Here is a 15,463-nt window from a genome sequence, read left to right on the forward strand (position 1 = left end):
GGGCGAGCGACGTCCGCAGCGGGTGTTGCAGCCGAGCTCTGCATAACATTCAGCGATTCCAGATTAGCAAATTTAGGTAAAAATGCAGAACACTCAACAGGCCAGGCGGCATCTGTCAAGAGTTAACTCTGCTTCGAACACAGAGCAGAAAGCAGATTGGCTTTACGATGCTAAGGCAACTAAGGAAAGGATAAAACATAAGGAATAGCTGTGACGGGCTTGCTCTGTAGAAAAATTACAGGGTATCATCCAGTCGAGTTTGACAGGGAGAAAGTTGTGCAGAAGATACGGAGTGTAGAGAGATATAGATAGGTTGTGAGAGTGGGCAAGAGTCTGGCAGATGGAGTACAATGTAGGTAAATGCGAGGTCATCCACTTTAGAAGGAAAAATGAAAGAGCAGATTATTATTTAAATAGTCAAAAATTACAGCGTGCTACTGGGAGTGGACTTGGGAGTGCTTGTGCATGAATCACAAAAGGTTGGTTTGCAGGTGCAGCAGGCTATCGAGAAGGAAAATGGAACGTTGGCCTTCATTGCTAGAGGGATTGAATTTAAGAGCAGGGAGGTTATGCTGCAACTGTACAGGGTACAGGTGAGGCCGCACCTGGAGTACTGCATGCAGTTCTGGTCTCCTGACTTGAGGAAGGATATATTTGGCTTTGGGGACGTTCACTAGGTTGATTCCAGAGTTGACGGTATTAGACTATGAAGAGAGATTTGAGTCACTTGGGTCTGTACTCAGTGGAATTCAGAAGGAGAGGAGATCTTATAGAAACATAAGAAAATTTGAACAGGATAGTTAAGATAGAGGCAGGTTAAGTTGTTTCCATTGGTAGGCAAGACTAGAACTAGGGGGCATAGCCTCAGGATTTGGAGGACAGAGATGAGGAGGAACTGCTTTTCCCAGAATGGCGAATCTGTGGAATTCTCTGCCCAATGAAGCAGTGGAGGCTACCTCAGAAAATATATTTAAGACAAGATATTTGCATAGTAGAGTAATTGAGGGTTATGGGGAAAATACAGGTAGGTGGAGATGAGTCCATGGTCAGATCAGCCATGATATTTTTCAATGGCAGAGCAGGCTTGATGGGCCAGATGGACTACTCCTGCTCCTATTTCTTATGTTCTTCTGAACTAAGTGCAGAGAGTGGGGACGCAAAGGAATGTTTTAAGTTGCAAATTGAAGAGCATAAACAGCAGGTCAGGTTCTGTTAATGGAGAGAGAATAACTAAGTTTACATTCATGGCCTGGTCAATTCAGGTAACTGCACATCAGAAGTAGAAATAGAGCCCAAAGGCTGCAAATAATATTCTTTCTGCACATGGAGATAGAAACGCTCAGTATTTCAAGTATTTTCTTATGAGATTTACAGAACGTGCTTTTCTGCATTTCTTTTCTGTCTCTATTCCTTATTCATCTTCCTTTGCTCCCTTCTCCCTACCTCTTACAGTGAATTTAAGCAAATTATCGGCTTTCTGAAAGTCCACACAATGGATGCCACATTCAGAGGACACTAAGCCAAAACCTTGTTGTCAAGAGACTAGACAGGGCTATAGTTGATGTTTACGCTAGCTGGGGAATATAGAAACAAGACAGTCTCAAAAGGGTTGACCAATCAGATCTCTTCTAAACTAACTGCTTCATTCCAATCTTTGGAACTGTCAATCTGAGTTGCTGAGTATTTCAAGATAAACTGGCAAATTTTCAGATATTAGCAGAATGCAAGCTTACTGTGACGACCTTCCTGAATTGCAGGAGACAAAAAAAATGTCTCCATCTTTGTACTTTTAAGTGGAGAAGTGGGATGCCAGGACTGATATTAAGTCATGAAATATGGAGGTAGATGAGGGCCTTGTGGTGCTGCAAGTAGGGAGAGCAGGTGAGTGGAAAGTGGAACAGGAAATGTCAAGGGACAATAATACCCATTTTCAGTATGGGTAGCATTTTTCTTTTGTATAGTAATCAAAACAAAATCCACAGAAGACTTAATAAGGATGGTTGGAACTAGTCTTTTACCAAATTGTAAACAAACAAATTACCATATTAAATGGTCAGGCCATATTAAACGTACAGTGCCCTCATTTGTATATTCCTTTATCATATCAATCTGTGCACAGGGCAGAGAGCAGAGTGACAACTATTCCACAATCACACCCAATAACTTCAGGAGGTGACTGTATACATTTAATCTGAACTACCTTCACAATATTAAATGGGCGATGTGCTGTGCCATATAATTAACATTAAACATCAAAGTACTGTTCAGATATTGCATAATTTTATTGACATATAAAAAAGATTCAGAGTACAATCTTAAGAAAGAAAGCCATCTCCAAATTACACAATGAAACTCATCTCCATAGCGGTCACCTTTGCAACAAATATCCACACTACACAAAAAAAGTGATATTCAAACCTTGGATAGGTTTTCACATTCAGTACAATAAACTGTGCCTTTGGCACAAACACCACTCATGTGGTACAGATCTCAATGTGAATATTAAAAAAATTCACATTATAATATCAGGAATTCTCAATTATGGGACATATGGTAGGAGGATCTAAAGTAACAGTACAATTTTAGAGATTGTGCATAATTTGAAATCTCAGTAGATTATAACAGATGACAACTTTCTGCAAAACACTGCATCAATAATCAGCTGCCGTCACCAGTTCAAACCATTGCCTGAGAGCATCACTGAGTGTCTCTGGGAGTGCATTCACATCTCGTAAAATTACATAGAATGGGAACGGAAATTCTTCCATATACGATCTAATTTCTGGCATTTCTCCTGGAGTCTTGAAGATAGGGACCTTGATGTCCAGGATGGAATCCTACAAGTAGACGCAAACAATTATAAATTTGTAGAAGATGTGCAAAGTTTAATTTTCTTTAGTGTTCCATTCTAAATAACAGCCTCAGTGAGAGCCAAGACAGAAATTTACTTCAGTGCTCATTTCGGCTGCAGTATGCCGCAGCCACAAAACTTATTTATTTATTTGTCCGGATCACTTGAACACCTTCCAAACCACTGCTGTCTCTTCCAAGTCACACGAATCCCATGCTGGAAATATATTACCTGCCCTTCATCACTGCTGGCTTTACACCCTGGAATTCTTGAAAGCAGTACTGTGGGTGCACATTGATCACAAAGACTGCAGAGGTTCAAGACATCTTCTAAAAGATCGAGTAATACTGGCCACCAACTTCTAGATTCCCAAAAATTACTACAGTGGATGTCAGTTTATTAGGACACAAAGGAACCAGTATTCTGGCACATTTTGGCTAACAACATTAGCTGAAGTTTCATGAAAATAGTTAAAGTTATGAAAAAGAGAAACTACCATTTAACTAAGTAACAATTTATGTATTTAAATAAAATACAGAACAAATTGGAACACTACCAATACCTCTACAGTACTATAAAACTGTATTTGCTCCCAAGGAGGAATTCATCTGCAATGTCCTATTGGTTGACTGTAAATTAACAAACTCAGTGCATACACCAATTACACATAAAGAACTGCCTTCATACAATGCTTCAGAAAACTGCATCCTCCAAATCTTAATTTTCAGATGATTAATTTGAAGTAGTGAAATAGTTTCATTTTTACCCCAGGCCAACTATCAGTGACAAAAATCATCACTTCTTTTGAACACAAACACACACAACTGGCATTATTTAAAAACTGAACGCTGTACGCACAATGTAGTGTCAGGCCATCAAGTGCATGCAACTGACGATACTTAGAAACTGTTTGGCAACAGTCTCCTGCCCAATTAAGTGGCATAGTGTCCCAAATAAACGAAAGGAATCCCAGCTATTTTCTTGATTTAGTTTTTGTTCTTTAAGAGTTGTCCCAGATAACCAACTGCCCTGATTAATCAATGGCTTAATAAACCAGAATCTACTGTTTTTAGAAAAAATCTTTATCAAAGTAACAACAGGTTAACGATTTTCATTTATTCAGCTTTTCAATCTATAACCTTGGATCTGATTAGAATACAGTGCTACAATAATGTAAACTCAGAATCTGAAGGCACAGCGCAAGACCATTCTGCTTCATGCCCGTCTGCTGGTGCATATTCTCTAATGAACAATGTCCACCCGTGCTATATTTTGATAATTATTTACCTTAGAATCAGGATTGTCTAGGACAACAAAGATAACAAAAATATTGTTATGTCGAGCAGCTCGAACAGCTGTTGTAACTCGTTCTTTCCCCTCTAAAAATAGCCCTCTTCCATCGGACACAATCAATAGTAGTTGTGCAATTTCTAAAAATAAAAAGAAAGCATGTGTTATTGAATTGCTACAGTTTCATCAGCTAGTTTATACAAGGCAAACAACTAATTTTCCTTTTAAATAAATTATACTAGGTAGGAAAAGAACCACTTGGCATTAAATGATATTTTCAACCATCACAGCAGGTATTTAGATTCATAATAGTTTACAATCAAAGATACAATTTCAGGACACCACTGATACCCACCACACTAAAAGAAATCCCGCACATCCTCCTGGAATCTGCCTTAAATCATAAACTTACATTATGTGCAATCAGAGGGTGGTAATTGATAACATTATTGTCACATTTACAGAGATACAGTGAATTCCTTTGTTTTATGTGCCATCTACATGAATCATTCCAAACATAGGTACACTGAAGTAGTACAAAGGAAAAAGCAATTACTAAATGTAGAAAATAGTGTTATATTTATAAAGAAAACACAGTGTAGGTAGAGTGGATGATCAGCAATGTGATAGAAACTGCCCTCCTTCTAGGGTGGGTTAGCAAATCAAATTTTCACAGAACTTTTAGCCTTCACTAATTTTTAATAATATTTTAATGATATATTATATGTCAGGAGCCTGTGTTCCATCTGCTTTAAAAATTGGACCTCCCCCATTCTAATGATACTATCAATACAGAAGGACATGTTCTGGATTATCTGAGTTATCTTTCAGGAAATATGGACTAAGATGAGGAGATACAGTATCATGCAAAATTCTTATTCACACACACAAACATATATAGGGAGAGGGGAATCATAGTTGGGAAAAGGGGAAGGGAGCAGGAAGCACCAGAGACATTCTGTAATGATCATAAACTAATTGTTCGGAATCAAATGACCTTATCCAGTTTCTCAGAACTGAGTGTGTACGCACTGTGCCACCACCCATCCCTGGCACTCCTCTGCCAACTGTCCCACAAACCTTCCACGGCGCTCCATCCTCAGCATTCCCAACATCCTTTGCTCCCACCAGATTTACAAACTCACTTTCCGCTCCATGTTGACAAATACAGTACTGTGCAAAAGTTTCAGGCACCCTAGCTATATACATGTGCCCAAGATTTTTGCAGAGTACTATAATTAATTAAGAACCAGTCTTCAAAACAAATATAATAAAACAGTCATCACATGTGGGACTGACATCTGATTAAGCACCATTGCAATTACACAGGGTACGATAATAAATGAATATTCATATTAATCAGTCTTCATTGAAACCCTCTTGATTAGATCAGGGAGCCATTAAATGGCCATCACATGTATTAAAACATTACTAAAAACATAACTGCCACTTAATTACACAGTTCAGGCACATTTCTATGGTCACTCAAGACTCTGATTGTACATGTGGGCAGCCATCCCTCACTGTAACAAGTATATTTTGGGTATGTGCTTAGAAATCCTCAAACAAGCCACTGGTACTTGAATATTCTGAGATTCTGCCAGTTGAAATGTGCACACATTGTAAATAAGTAATTCTGCAAAAATTACCTGTCTACCTTCAAAATGTTAAAGTGGACAATTATAGCCATTGAAACCTTAGATAATAGTTTATCGTTACGTGTTTAAAATATATAAAATATCATCTGTACTCTAAAGTGTCAGGAAAGGAGATAAATTCTCTAGAACGTCTGCTTGTGTTGAGTAAAGATGCTTTCACAGTCATAGGTCACAAAAATTTCTCATGACTTGTTTCAGAAACATGTGACCAGAAGATCCTGTATATTTGTGAATTCAATTCCATTCGTTCAGCGCCATCCACATCACTAACCTATAAATCTGTTAATTTCAATGCCCAACAGTACAAAACACTGCAGTAAAGTGAACAGATGTGTGAAGCTGACCTGGATTTCCTTGTTGGGAATGGTGCTGTGCTGCAACAAACATGTTGGCTGCAGATTCCAGAAACTGCAAGTTGAAAATTAGCATTAATGATATCAGTTCATCAGTTACTAAAAGAAAGGTCCGAAATGTAATTGCTATTATATTTTAATCTAGAACTTTTTAAGTCAAGTTCTCACACAATTCATTCTTGAATTTAGTAAAAAGCTGTCAAAACTTAAATTAAAATGCTTTCATTTGACATACACAACATGATAGTCAATTTAAATTATCTAATTTACATTCGGTACAACATCAATCATGCTGAAATCAATCAACTGACACACCATAGATCTAATCAATTCCACATCTCTGCTAAAAACATTACTTGAAAAAGGAATCAGATTATTCATAGCATTGATATGTAGAAGGTTACAGTGATAACAATACACTAACATGCAATAAAATGTTAGACTGCAGCACATCCCCTGAATGAAGCCTTACACACATTCAATTGATAATGGTTCAGCTCCCACCAACCTGTGCTATCTTAGTTTTCTTCTGTTGGAATTGACAGCTTCTCAGTATTCGTGCTCCTGACTGATCACTGAATTGCTCATGGAACGGGTGCAGCAACTGAACACTCTCTCCAAAGCTGAAACAATGACAGAAGTCAGCTGGATGAGAAGTCTATTATGAAGGCTTCTGTACTCATATAACAAAATTAGAAAATCACAAACACAGTTCTGGTAAGTAACAAGCAGCGTGGACAAAGGAGAGGTACTGGTTGTCATTTAGATTTTCAGAAGGTATTTGATTTGGTGCCTCTCAAGAGGCTGCTTAACAAGATAAAATCCTATGGTGGTACAGGAAAGATACTGGCATGGACAGCGGAATGACTGACAGGCAGGAGGTAGTGGGTGGGAATAAAGGGGCCCTTTTTTGGTTGGCAGCCAGTGACTAGTGGTGGTCCTCAGGAGTCAGTATTGGAACCTACCGAATGTTGAAAGGGCTAGATAAGGTGGGTGTGGTGTTCCTCGGGGGAGGGAGGGGTTATCCAGAACCAGAGGGCACAGCCTCCAATTTGAGGGGTAAACTTTTGGAACAGAAATAAGGAGTAATTTTTTTTAAACCAAAGAGTGGTGAATCTGTGGAATAATCTGCTACAGACCGCAGTTGAGGCCAAGTCCGTGGATGTATTTAAAAGCGGAAGTTGATAGATTCTTGATTGCTCAAGGCATCAAGGGATTTGGTGAGAGGGCAAGTGTATGGGGTTGAATGAGATCCAGAATCAGCCATGATGAAATGGCAGAGCAGACTCGATGGCTGAATGGCCTAATTCTGCTCCAATGTCTTGTGGTCTTATGAGTCGTGATCCACCAGTCCATCGTGGCTGATTTATCATCCCTCTCGACCCCATTCTCCTGCCTCCTCCTCGTAATTTTTGATCAAGCTTTTATTAACAATTAATGAAACTACCAATAAATATTCCCTACTCTCTCTACTCCCATGACTATGTGGCTAGGCACAGCTCAAGCACCATCTATAAAATTTGCTGATGACACAACTATTGTTGGCAGAATTTCAGATGGCGAAAAGGAGGCGCACAGGAGTGCTAGTTGGTGTTGCAACAACCACCTGGCACTCAAGGTCAGTAAGACAAAGGAATTGATTGTGCAGTTCAGGAAAGGGAATTCAAGTGAACTCCAGTCCTCATCAAGAAATCAGCAGTGGAAAGGCTGCGCAATTTCAAGTACCTGGGAGTCGACATCTTAGAAGATCTATCCTGGGCCCAATAAACTGACGTAAGTACAAAGAAGACACAAGAGTGGCTATATTTTATTAGGAGTTTGAGGAGATCTGATACGCCACCAAAGACTCTCACAAATTTATACAGGTATACCGTGGAGAGCATTCTACCTGGTTATATCACTGCCTGGTACGGAGAGGCCACTGCACAGTAGTGGAAAAAAGCTGCAGAAAGTTGTAAACTCTGCCATCTCCATCATGGACACTACTCTCCCCAGCATCAAGGACACTTTCAAAAAGTGGCATCATCAAAGACCTTCATCACCCAGAACATGCCCTCTTCTCAGAGCTACCAACAAGGGGGTGGGTAGAAGAGCCTGAAGACACACACTCAGCATTTCAGGAGCAGCTTCTACCCATTTGCCATCAGATTTCTGAATGGATAATGAACCCATGAACACTAGCTCACTATTATTTTCCTCTCCTTTTCTGCACTACTTAATTTTTACATATACTTATTGTAATTTGTAGTGTTTATTATGCATTGCAATGTACTGCTGCTGCAAAACAACAGATTTCACGACATCTGCCAGTGATATTAAACCAGATTCTGACTCTGCCATGCTAAGAAGCAAGGCAAGAAGGTTTACTATTCTGCCTGATTATGTCACTTGAGAGTAAATTTGATGATGGAAATAAGTTTGAGTAGAAGCTCAAATCAAAACCAAATTCAGAAAATTAACATGACTGTGCTGTGAATTCTGATTGCATTATCAATTGTGAAGCCATTCTGATTGTACTACCATCTACACACAAAGCAAATCCCAGTTCAATTCCCAATGCCTACTGCAGTTAACAATTTTTTTAGAATTTAAACAAAAATACTCAAGAGTAAAAAAGAGTTAAAAGAGTAAGTGGTTTCCCACCTGCACACAGCAACCTGTCCAACCTCTAGAAGCGAGAGAGCATTTCCAATTACAGCCAAAGCTTCAAAGGCAAGCTGCAAAACAAATAATTCACTTACATCAAAGTCTGCATTAAGATTTTATCGGATTAATTGAACACTTCATTGTTTAAAAAAAAACAAACAATTCGGTAAATAGCAACACACACAAAATGCTGGAGGAACTCAGCAAGCCAGGCAACATCTACAGAAAAGAGTACAGTCAATGTTTTGTGCCGAGGCCCTTCAGCAAGATCTGAGCAGGGTCTCGGCCCGAAATGTCGACTGTACTTTTCCCTAGATGTTGCCTGGCCTGCCAAGTTCCTCCAACATTTTGTGTATGTTGCTTGGATTTCCAGCACCTACAGATTTTCTCTTGTTTGTGATTGAATCCAGTAAATACACTATTTACATACTCACTCATCCAGAGGCACTGAATGCCTATAACTCAGCAAGAAATTACTGTTGAGTGGATTTGTGTAGTGAAAGAACAAAGACTTAGGGTTGTAAGTTACACATTTCCCCCAAAAGCTGCAATACAGGCAAACAAGGTAGCATTTGGCATGCTGGACTTCATCAGTCAGGGCACTGAGTACAGGATTTGGGCCACCATGTTGCAGCTGTGAAGTCAAGACCATGTTTGCCAAGACCATACTTGAAGCATCGTGCAAAATTCGGATAACTAAGTTATAGGATATCATTAAGCTGGAAAGGGCACAGAAAGGGTTAACACATTTATCACTGAGACTGGACAGCTTGAGTCATAAGGAGAGGCTGCATTGGCTGGGACACTTTTGCCTGGAGCACAGAGGCTGAGTGGTTACTTTATAGAAGTGCTCAAAAATCATGACTGTGGTAGATAAAGTAGATGATCCCTGTCTTTACCCTAGCATCAGGGAAGTAATTCATTTACATTAGGGAACTCTAATGCAAGTGAATTATCCCAACCAGAGAACGTAGGTTTGAGGTGAAATATTAAAAGGAATCTGAGGTACAGCCTTTTTCCACATAGGAGGGTGATGCATTGAACAAACTGCCAGAGGAAGCTATAGAGGACAGTACGTTAGCAATTTACGACGTTTGGACAGACCCAGGACCATAACATGGATAGAGAAAGGTTCAGAGGGACTTTGGGCTAAAAACAGGCAACTGGTAGGAGCTCAAATAGGATCTTGGTCTGCATGGACAAGTTGGCTGAAGGGCTGTGTAACTATAAAAAACCAGCTGAATTAGATCTAAATAAATTATATCCATTCATTCACTTTGTAGTCACTGAATAATCATTTGATAAAACTGCTCTTGATTTTTCACCTATGTACGTGGGATGAAACAAACAGTATCACACGTGCCAGAGATGCAATGACCCAATATGGGGCTTACACTGCAGTATCAATATAGATTACAATCTAGTTATTAAGGGCAGCAGAGTGCTTTTGAATTAAATTTTGACAATAAACCAGAACTTTCTAACAGTAGCAGTCACAAACCAACCTCATATTCGCCTCTGCAGTTAATCTCAATCCCTCTTCTGAAGGCTCTGCAGTGATAAACTTGCCCCACAGAAAATAAGGAAATGTTGTAAACATACCTGTTTCGAATGATTGTCAACCATACTAGAGGAGTCATCAATAGCCAAACAAATCTGGTACTGCCGCTTGCTCGGCTTTGTCCTGCGAAGCCAGATTTTATCTTTACGGAACTGACTGGCTATGTAAGGAATCACCTTGCGCATGTTTAATCGTTTTCCAGTTCGATAATCCCCTCTGAACAAAAACAGGTGGAAGAAAAGTCAGTCATCGGTTGCACAAGATTTACTTGAGAAACCCTAAATGGACAAATTCATGCTACCACAGCATATCAAAAAGGTCAAAGATTAATCCTCAACATGCCCAGCAGTTTAGGCTGCATGTGTGGTAAGAAAGAACAAGCATTCCAGGTTGATATCCTTACATCAGAACTGATTTACAGGATGTCCAGCTGAAATGCAGACATTATTTAGAACATTGCTAGCGAGGTTAGCACTTATTGCACTTTAACTGTCCTTGATGACATGACAGTAGTGAACTGTCTTAGACTGCTTAAGATGCTCTGGTGAAGGTACACTCACAATATTAGTAGAGACTTCCAACATTTAAATCCATTCACGAGGACCAGCAATATACAAACCCCATTTCCAGAAGAGTTGGGATATTTTCCAAAATGCAATAAAAACCGAATCTGTGATACGTTAATTCACATGAACCTTTAACTGACAAAAGTACAAAGAAAAGATTTTCAATAGTTTTACTGACCAACTTAATTGTATTTTGTAAATATACACAAACTTAGAATTTGATGGCTGCAACACACTCAACAAAAGTTGGGACAGAGTTAAAATAAGATTGAAAAGTGCACAGAATATTCAAGTAACACTGGTTTGGAAGACTCCATATTAAGCAGGCTAACTGGTAGCAGGTGAGGTATCATGACTGGGTATAAAAGTAGCGTCCAAAGGCTCAGTCTTTGCAAGCAAGGATGGGTCGTGGCTCACCCGTTTGTGCCAAAGTTCATTAGAGAATTGTTAGTCAGTTCAAAAGAAACATTTCTCAACGCAAGATTGCAGAGAATTTAGGTCTTTCAACATCTACAGTACATAATATTGTGAAAAGATTCAGAGAATTCAGAAACATCTCAGTGCATAAAGGGCAAGGTCGGAAATCACTGTTGAATGCGCACGATCTTTGAGCCCTCAGGCGGCACTGCCTAAGAAACCATCATGCTACTGTGACAATTATAGCCACCTGGGCTCGGGAGTACTTCGGAAAACCATTGTCACTCAACACAGTCCGTCGCTGCATCCAGAAATGCAACTTGAAACTGTATTACGCAAGGAGGAAGCCATACATCAACTCTATGCAGAAGCGCCAGCGAGTTCTCTGGGACCGAGCTCATCTCAGATGGACCGAAAGACTGTGGAACCATGTGCTGTGATCAGATGAGTCCACATTTCAGCTAGTTTTTGGAAAAAACGGGCGTCGTTCTCCGTGCCAAAGATGAAAACGACCATCCAGATTGTTGTCAGTGAAAGGTGCAAAAGCCAGCATCTGTGATGGTATGGGGGGTGCATCAGTGCCCACAGCATGGGTGAATTGCATGTATGCGAAGGTACCATTGACTCTGAGGCGTATATTAGCATTTAGAGAGACATATGTTGCCATCAAGGCAACATCTCTTCCCGGGACATCCATGCTTATTTCAGCAGGACAATGCCAGACTACATTCTGCACAGGCTACAACAGCGTGGCTTTGTAGACACAGAGTGCATGTGCTTGACTGGCCTGCTGCCAGTCCAGATCCATCTCCTATTGAAAATGTATGGCGCATCATGAAGAGGAGAATCAGACAACGGAGACCACGGACCGTTGAGCAGCTGAAGTCTTACATCAAGCAAGGATGGACAAAATTTCCAATTGCAAATCTACTACAATTAGTATCCTCAGTTCCAAAACGATTAAGAAGTGTTATTAAAAGGAAAGGTGATGTAACACAATGGTAAACATGCCTCTCCCAACTTTTGTTGAGTGTGTTGCAGCCATCAAATTCTAAATTTGTGCATGTTTACAAAATACAATTAAGTTGGTCAGTAAAACTATTGAAAATCTTTTCTTTGTACTTTTGTCAGTTAAATAAAGGTTCACGCGAATTAACATTTCACAGATTTTTGTTTTTATTGCACTTTGGGAAATATCCCAACTTTTCTGGAAATAGGGTTTCTACATTTCCACATCAAAATGGTGCAAGATCTGATAGGGATGATGTAGTTTGCAGTGTTTGTAAGCTTGCTGCTCCGGACCTTGGTGGTTTCAGGGATTGTTGGTGTAGCAAGTGCTCAGAATGTTTATTATTACTGACACATATCATGAAACTTGTTATTTTGTGGCAGTAGTACAACTCAAGCAATATTAAAATTAATCTAAGTTACAATAATAAATGGCGCAAAAGAGAATCGGAGAGGTAGTGTTCATGAGTTCGTGGAGCATTCAGAAATCTGATGGCAGAGGTTAAGAAGCTGTTCCTAAAATATTGAATGTTCATCTTCAGGCTCCTGTCCCTGATGGTAGTAAGAGGGCACGTCCCAAATGGTGAGGGCCCTTAATGACTATGTCAATAACATCACTCAAAACATTGATGATGAGGACTCTGCAATGGAAATAATATTTAATATTACATGTGGGTGGTTTGACCCCCCCCCCAATGAAAACTGTACTTGTCAGGCACTTACTCAGCTTGACTATTACTTTCCCCAATAGCCCTTTCTGAATGTTGGTTATGTCGTGCTGTCTGAAGAGGTGGACTGCTTCATTTGCCGAGAAGCCAACTGAAGTGAAGACTCTGCAGTAAATGATCATCCCAATTTTCGTTCTTATGATGAAAGTAATCTAATTGACGCTCTAAAGATGGCTGAGCCAGAGATATTACTCCAAGAAGCCCTGCAGTAATAATTTGAGATTTGTACACTTGACCTAACAACCACAATCAGCCTCCTTTGTTCAAGATACAACTCCACCATTGTTGTTTTTCCCTTCAGTTTAATCTGATTACTATGGTGCCACACTCAGTAAAATGCTGCCATAACGTCTTGGTAAAGTAACCCTCACCAGTCCTCTAAAATCCACTTCTCCGGTCCACGTTTGGATCAGGATTAAGACTGATGTGGTCTGCAACAGAACGGTCCAAGTGAAATTTAAACTGGTCATTAGCACCAATATCCTTCTCAAGAGGTGGCAAGATGACCAATTCAATATTAATTAGTTGGAATGTTATGTGTGCTGTATTTGGTAGCCAGGACATGCTTTGCCAATTTTCAACACTGTTGAGAAGATACTACAACAGTTTGGCTAAAGGTATAGATGATTCTGAAGCAGAGGTCAAGAGTCAGAATCACTATCTTATATTAAAAGGTTGTTTGCACTATTTACTGCTGCTAAAAACATAAAATTCTTATATGCTACAAAATAAAGTAGTAATGCCAAAAAAAAGGAACAAACAGATAGTGGTTGTGGACCGGTAAAAATCAGAAGGCAGAGGGGAAGAAACCATTTCTGAATTGTGGATTTCAGGTTCTTGAAACTCATCCCTGATGGCAGAAACGAGAAGAGGGCCTATCTCATGGCCCAGAGGGTGAATCCTTGATGATGGATGGCGCTTTCATGAGGCATCACCACTTGAAGGTATCCTTGACGGTAGAACTAGAGCTGGTCATTGGTGGGACTCGCTGTATACACTGCCATCAGCTGGAGCTAATCAAACTGACTGAAAACCGATTTCGTAACGGGAGACATCCCGGCAGAATTCTGCTGAGTACTTCCAGCATTTTCTGCCAGTTTCCAAATTGTGCAGTACTATCGAGTTGAAATCCTAAACGTCAATTTCACTTTATATTCCCGTATCCTTTGTTTAAAAGTTAAGTGATAGCCTTGTGAAAAATTGCCACATACACATCCCACTGCAATACATATTGTTAATAGATTTCTAGTGGTAAAGCATCTACTAACCAAACTTTCTCAGTACCAAGGGTTAGTCGCAAAACAAAAACTGCAACATTTGTCAACAGAGGACCAAAGATTTAGAAACAGTTTATCAGCTCAGGTGATTCATTCAGTTAAGTGTGGAGGGTTGTAAACTGAATCATGCCCAGAATTATGTAAACGAAATGCTCACCAGTAGCAAATAAGCAGTGCAGGATTTTCCATTGTGTATACAACGCTGTTTTTTTAAAATTACCCAGATCACTGTGCAATTCAGGAATGTGTGGGAGGCGGGGGTGGGGTGGTGAAGAATGGATGTAATATATTTTCTTCTAACCAACAGAATGATCAAATTATTGCTGGGTGCTTGCTTCATCATTAAATATAAAAGTAAATTGTGTTACCCTGAAGGAACCAATGTTCTTAATATCTATAACTGACCGAAGTCTATAATTACAGGTTTCAAAGGTATACATCGCCATCAATGTCAGAGAAATGCATAAAATATACATCCTGAAATTGTTTTTCTTCACAATCATCCACGAAAACAGAGGATTGTCCCCAAAGAATGAATGACAGTTAAATACTGGAACCCCGAAGTCCCTCCCCAGCTCTCCTCTCTCCCACGCGTAAGCGGCAGCAAGCAACGATCCCCCTCCCCCAAATGGCAAAAAAAGCATCTGCACCTACCACTGAGCACTCAAGCATACAGTATTTGCAGTACCCCAAAGACTATTCGTTCACCTGGTATTCGACATACCACAGGCTCTCTCGCTCTCTCTAATAAGGGAGAATGAGCTGTCTTTGTTTCACAGCGAGAGGGGAGACATAACAAACAGCTTGCTGGTTTACAATGTTAAAAGCCCATTTGATAGAGAATCAAATGGCAAGAACACTGACCTGAGTTTAGCTGCCTGGGTGGGCTCCAGTATAAGGCGAAGTTGTTCACATAGCTGCTGTGATAGGGGAGCTGTCAATGTCTGATACTGCTGCCACATCGCAGCTGCAGCTTTCTCCTAGTAAAGGCAAAACAAAGGAAAATAAGTTCACTCACAAGTAAAACCACTGGTTGCACAGGATTTGTCCTCTTAGATCCACAGTAAGGAAACTTTACCTATAATTAGATTTGGAACAAAACAAGGAA

At 39.9% G+C, this 15,463-nt stretch overlaps 1 protein-coding gene across 2 annotated transcripts in view; it reads right to left on the minus strand.

Moving 5' to 3' along the window:
- Window positions 1-2,211: 2,211 nt before the first annotated feature.
- Window positions 2,212-15,463, minus strand: part of mdn1 (midasin AAA ATPase 1) — a 181,032-nt gene continuing 167,780 nt past the window's right edge. The window contains exons 96-102 of one of the 2 annotated variants that reach the window (XM_063040373.1): window positions 15,220-15,335; window positions 10,401-10,575; window positions 8,796-8,869; window positions 6,661-6,775; window positions 6,144-6,207; window positions 4,139-4,281; window positions 2,212-2,837 (exon numbers count right to left, since the gene is read on the minus strand). In XM_063040373.1, the coding sequence (XP_062896443.1) occupies window positions 2,652-2,837; window positions 4,139-4,281; window positions 6,144-6,207; window positions 6,661-6,775; window positions 8,796-8,869; window positions 10,401-10,575; window positions 15,220-15,335 (873 nt within the window). In that variant the 3' untranslated portion in view covers window positions 2,212-2,651. The remainder of the gene's footprint in view (window positions 2,838-4,138; window positions 4,282-6,143; window positions 6,208-6,660; window positions 6,776-8,795; window positions 8,870-10,400; window positions 10,576-15,219; window positions 15,336-15,463) is intronic. The other variant, XM_063040372.1, reaches the window with a different exon arrangement.

Source organism: Mobula hypostoma, chromosome 2 (genome assembly GCF_963921235.1).
Source record: "Mobula hypostoma chromosome 2, sMobHyp1.1, whole genome shotgun sequence".
NCBI lineage: Eukaryota > Metazoa > Chordata > Chondrichthyes > Myliobatiformes > Myliobatidae > Mobula > Mobula hypostoma.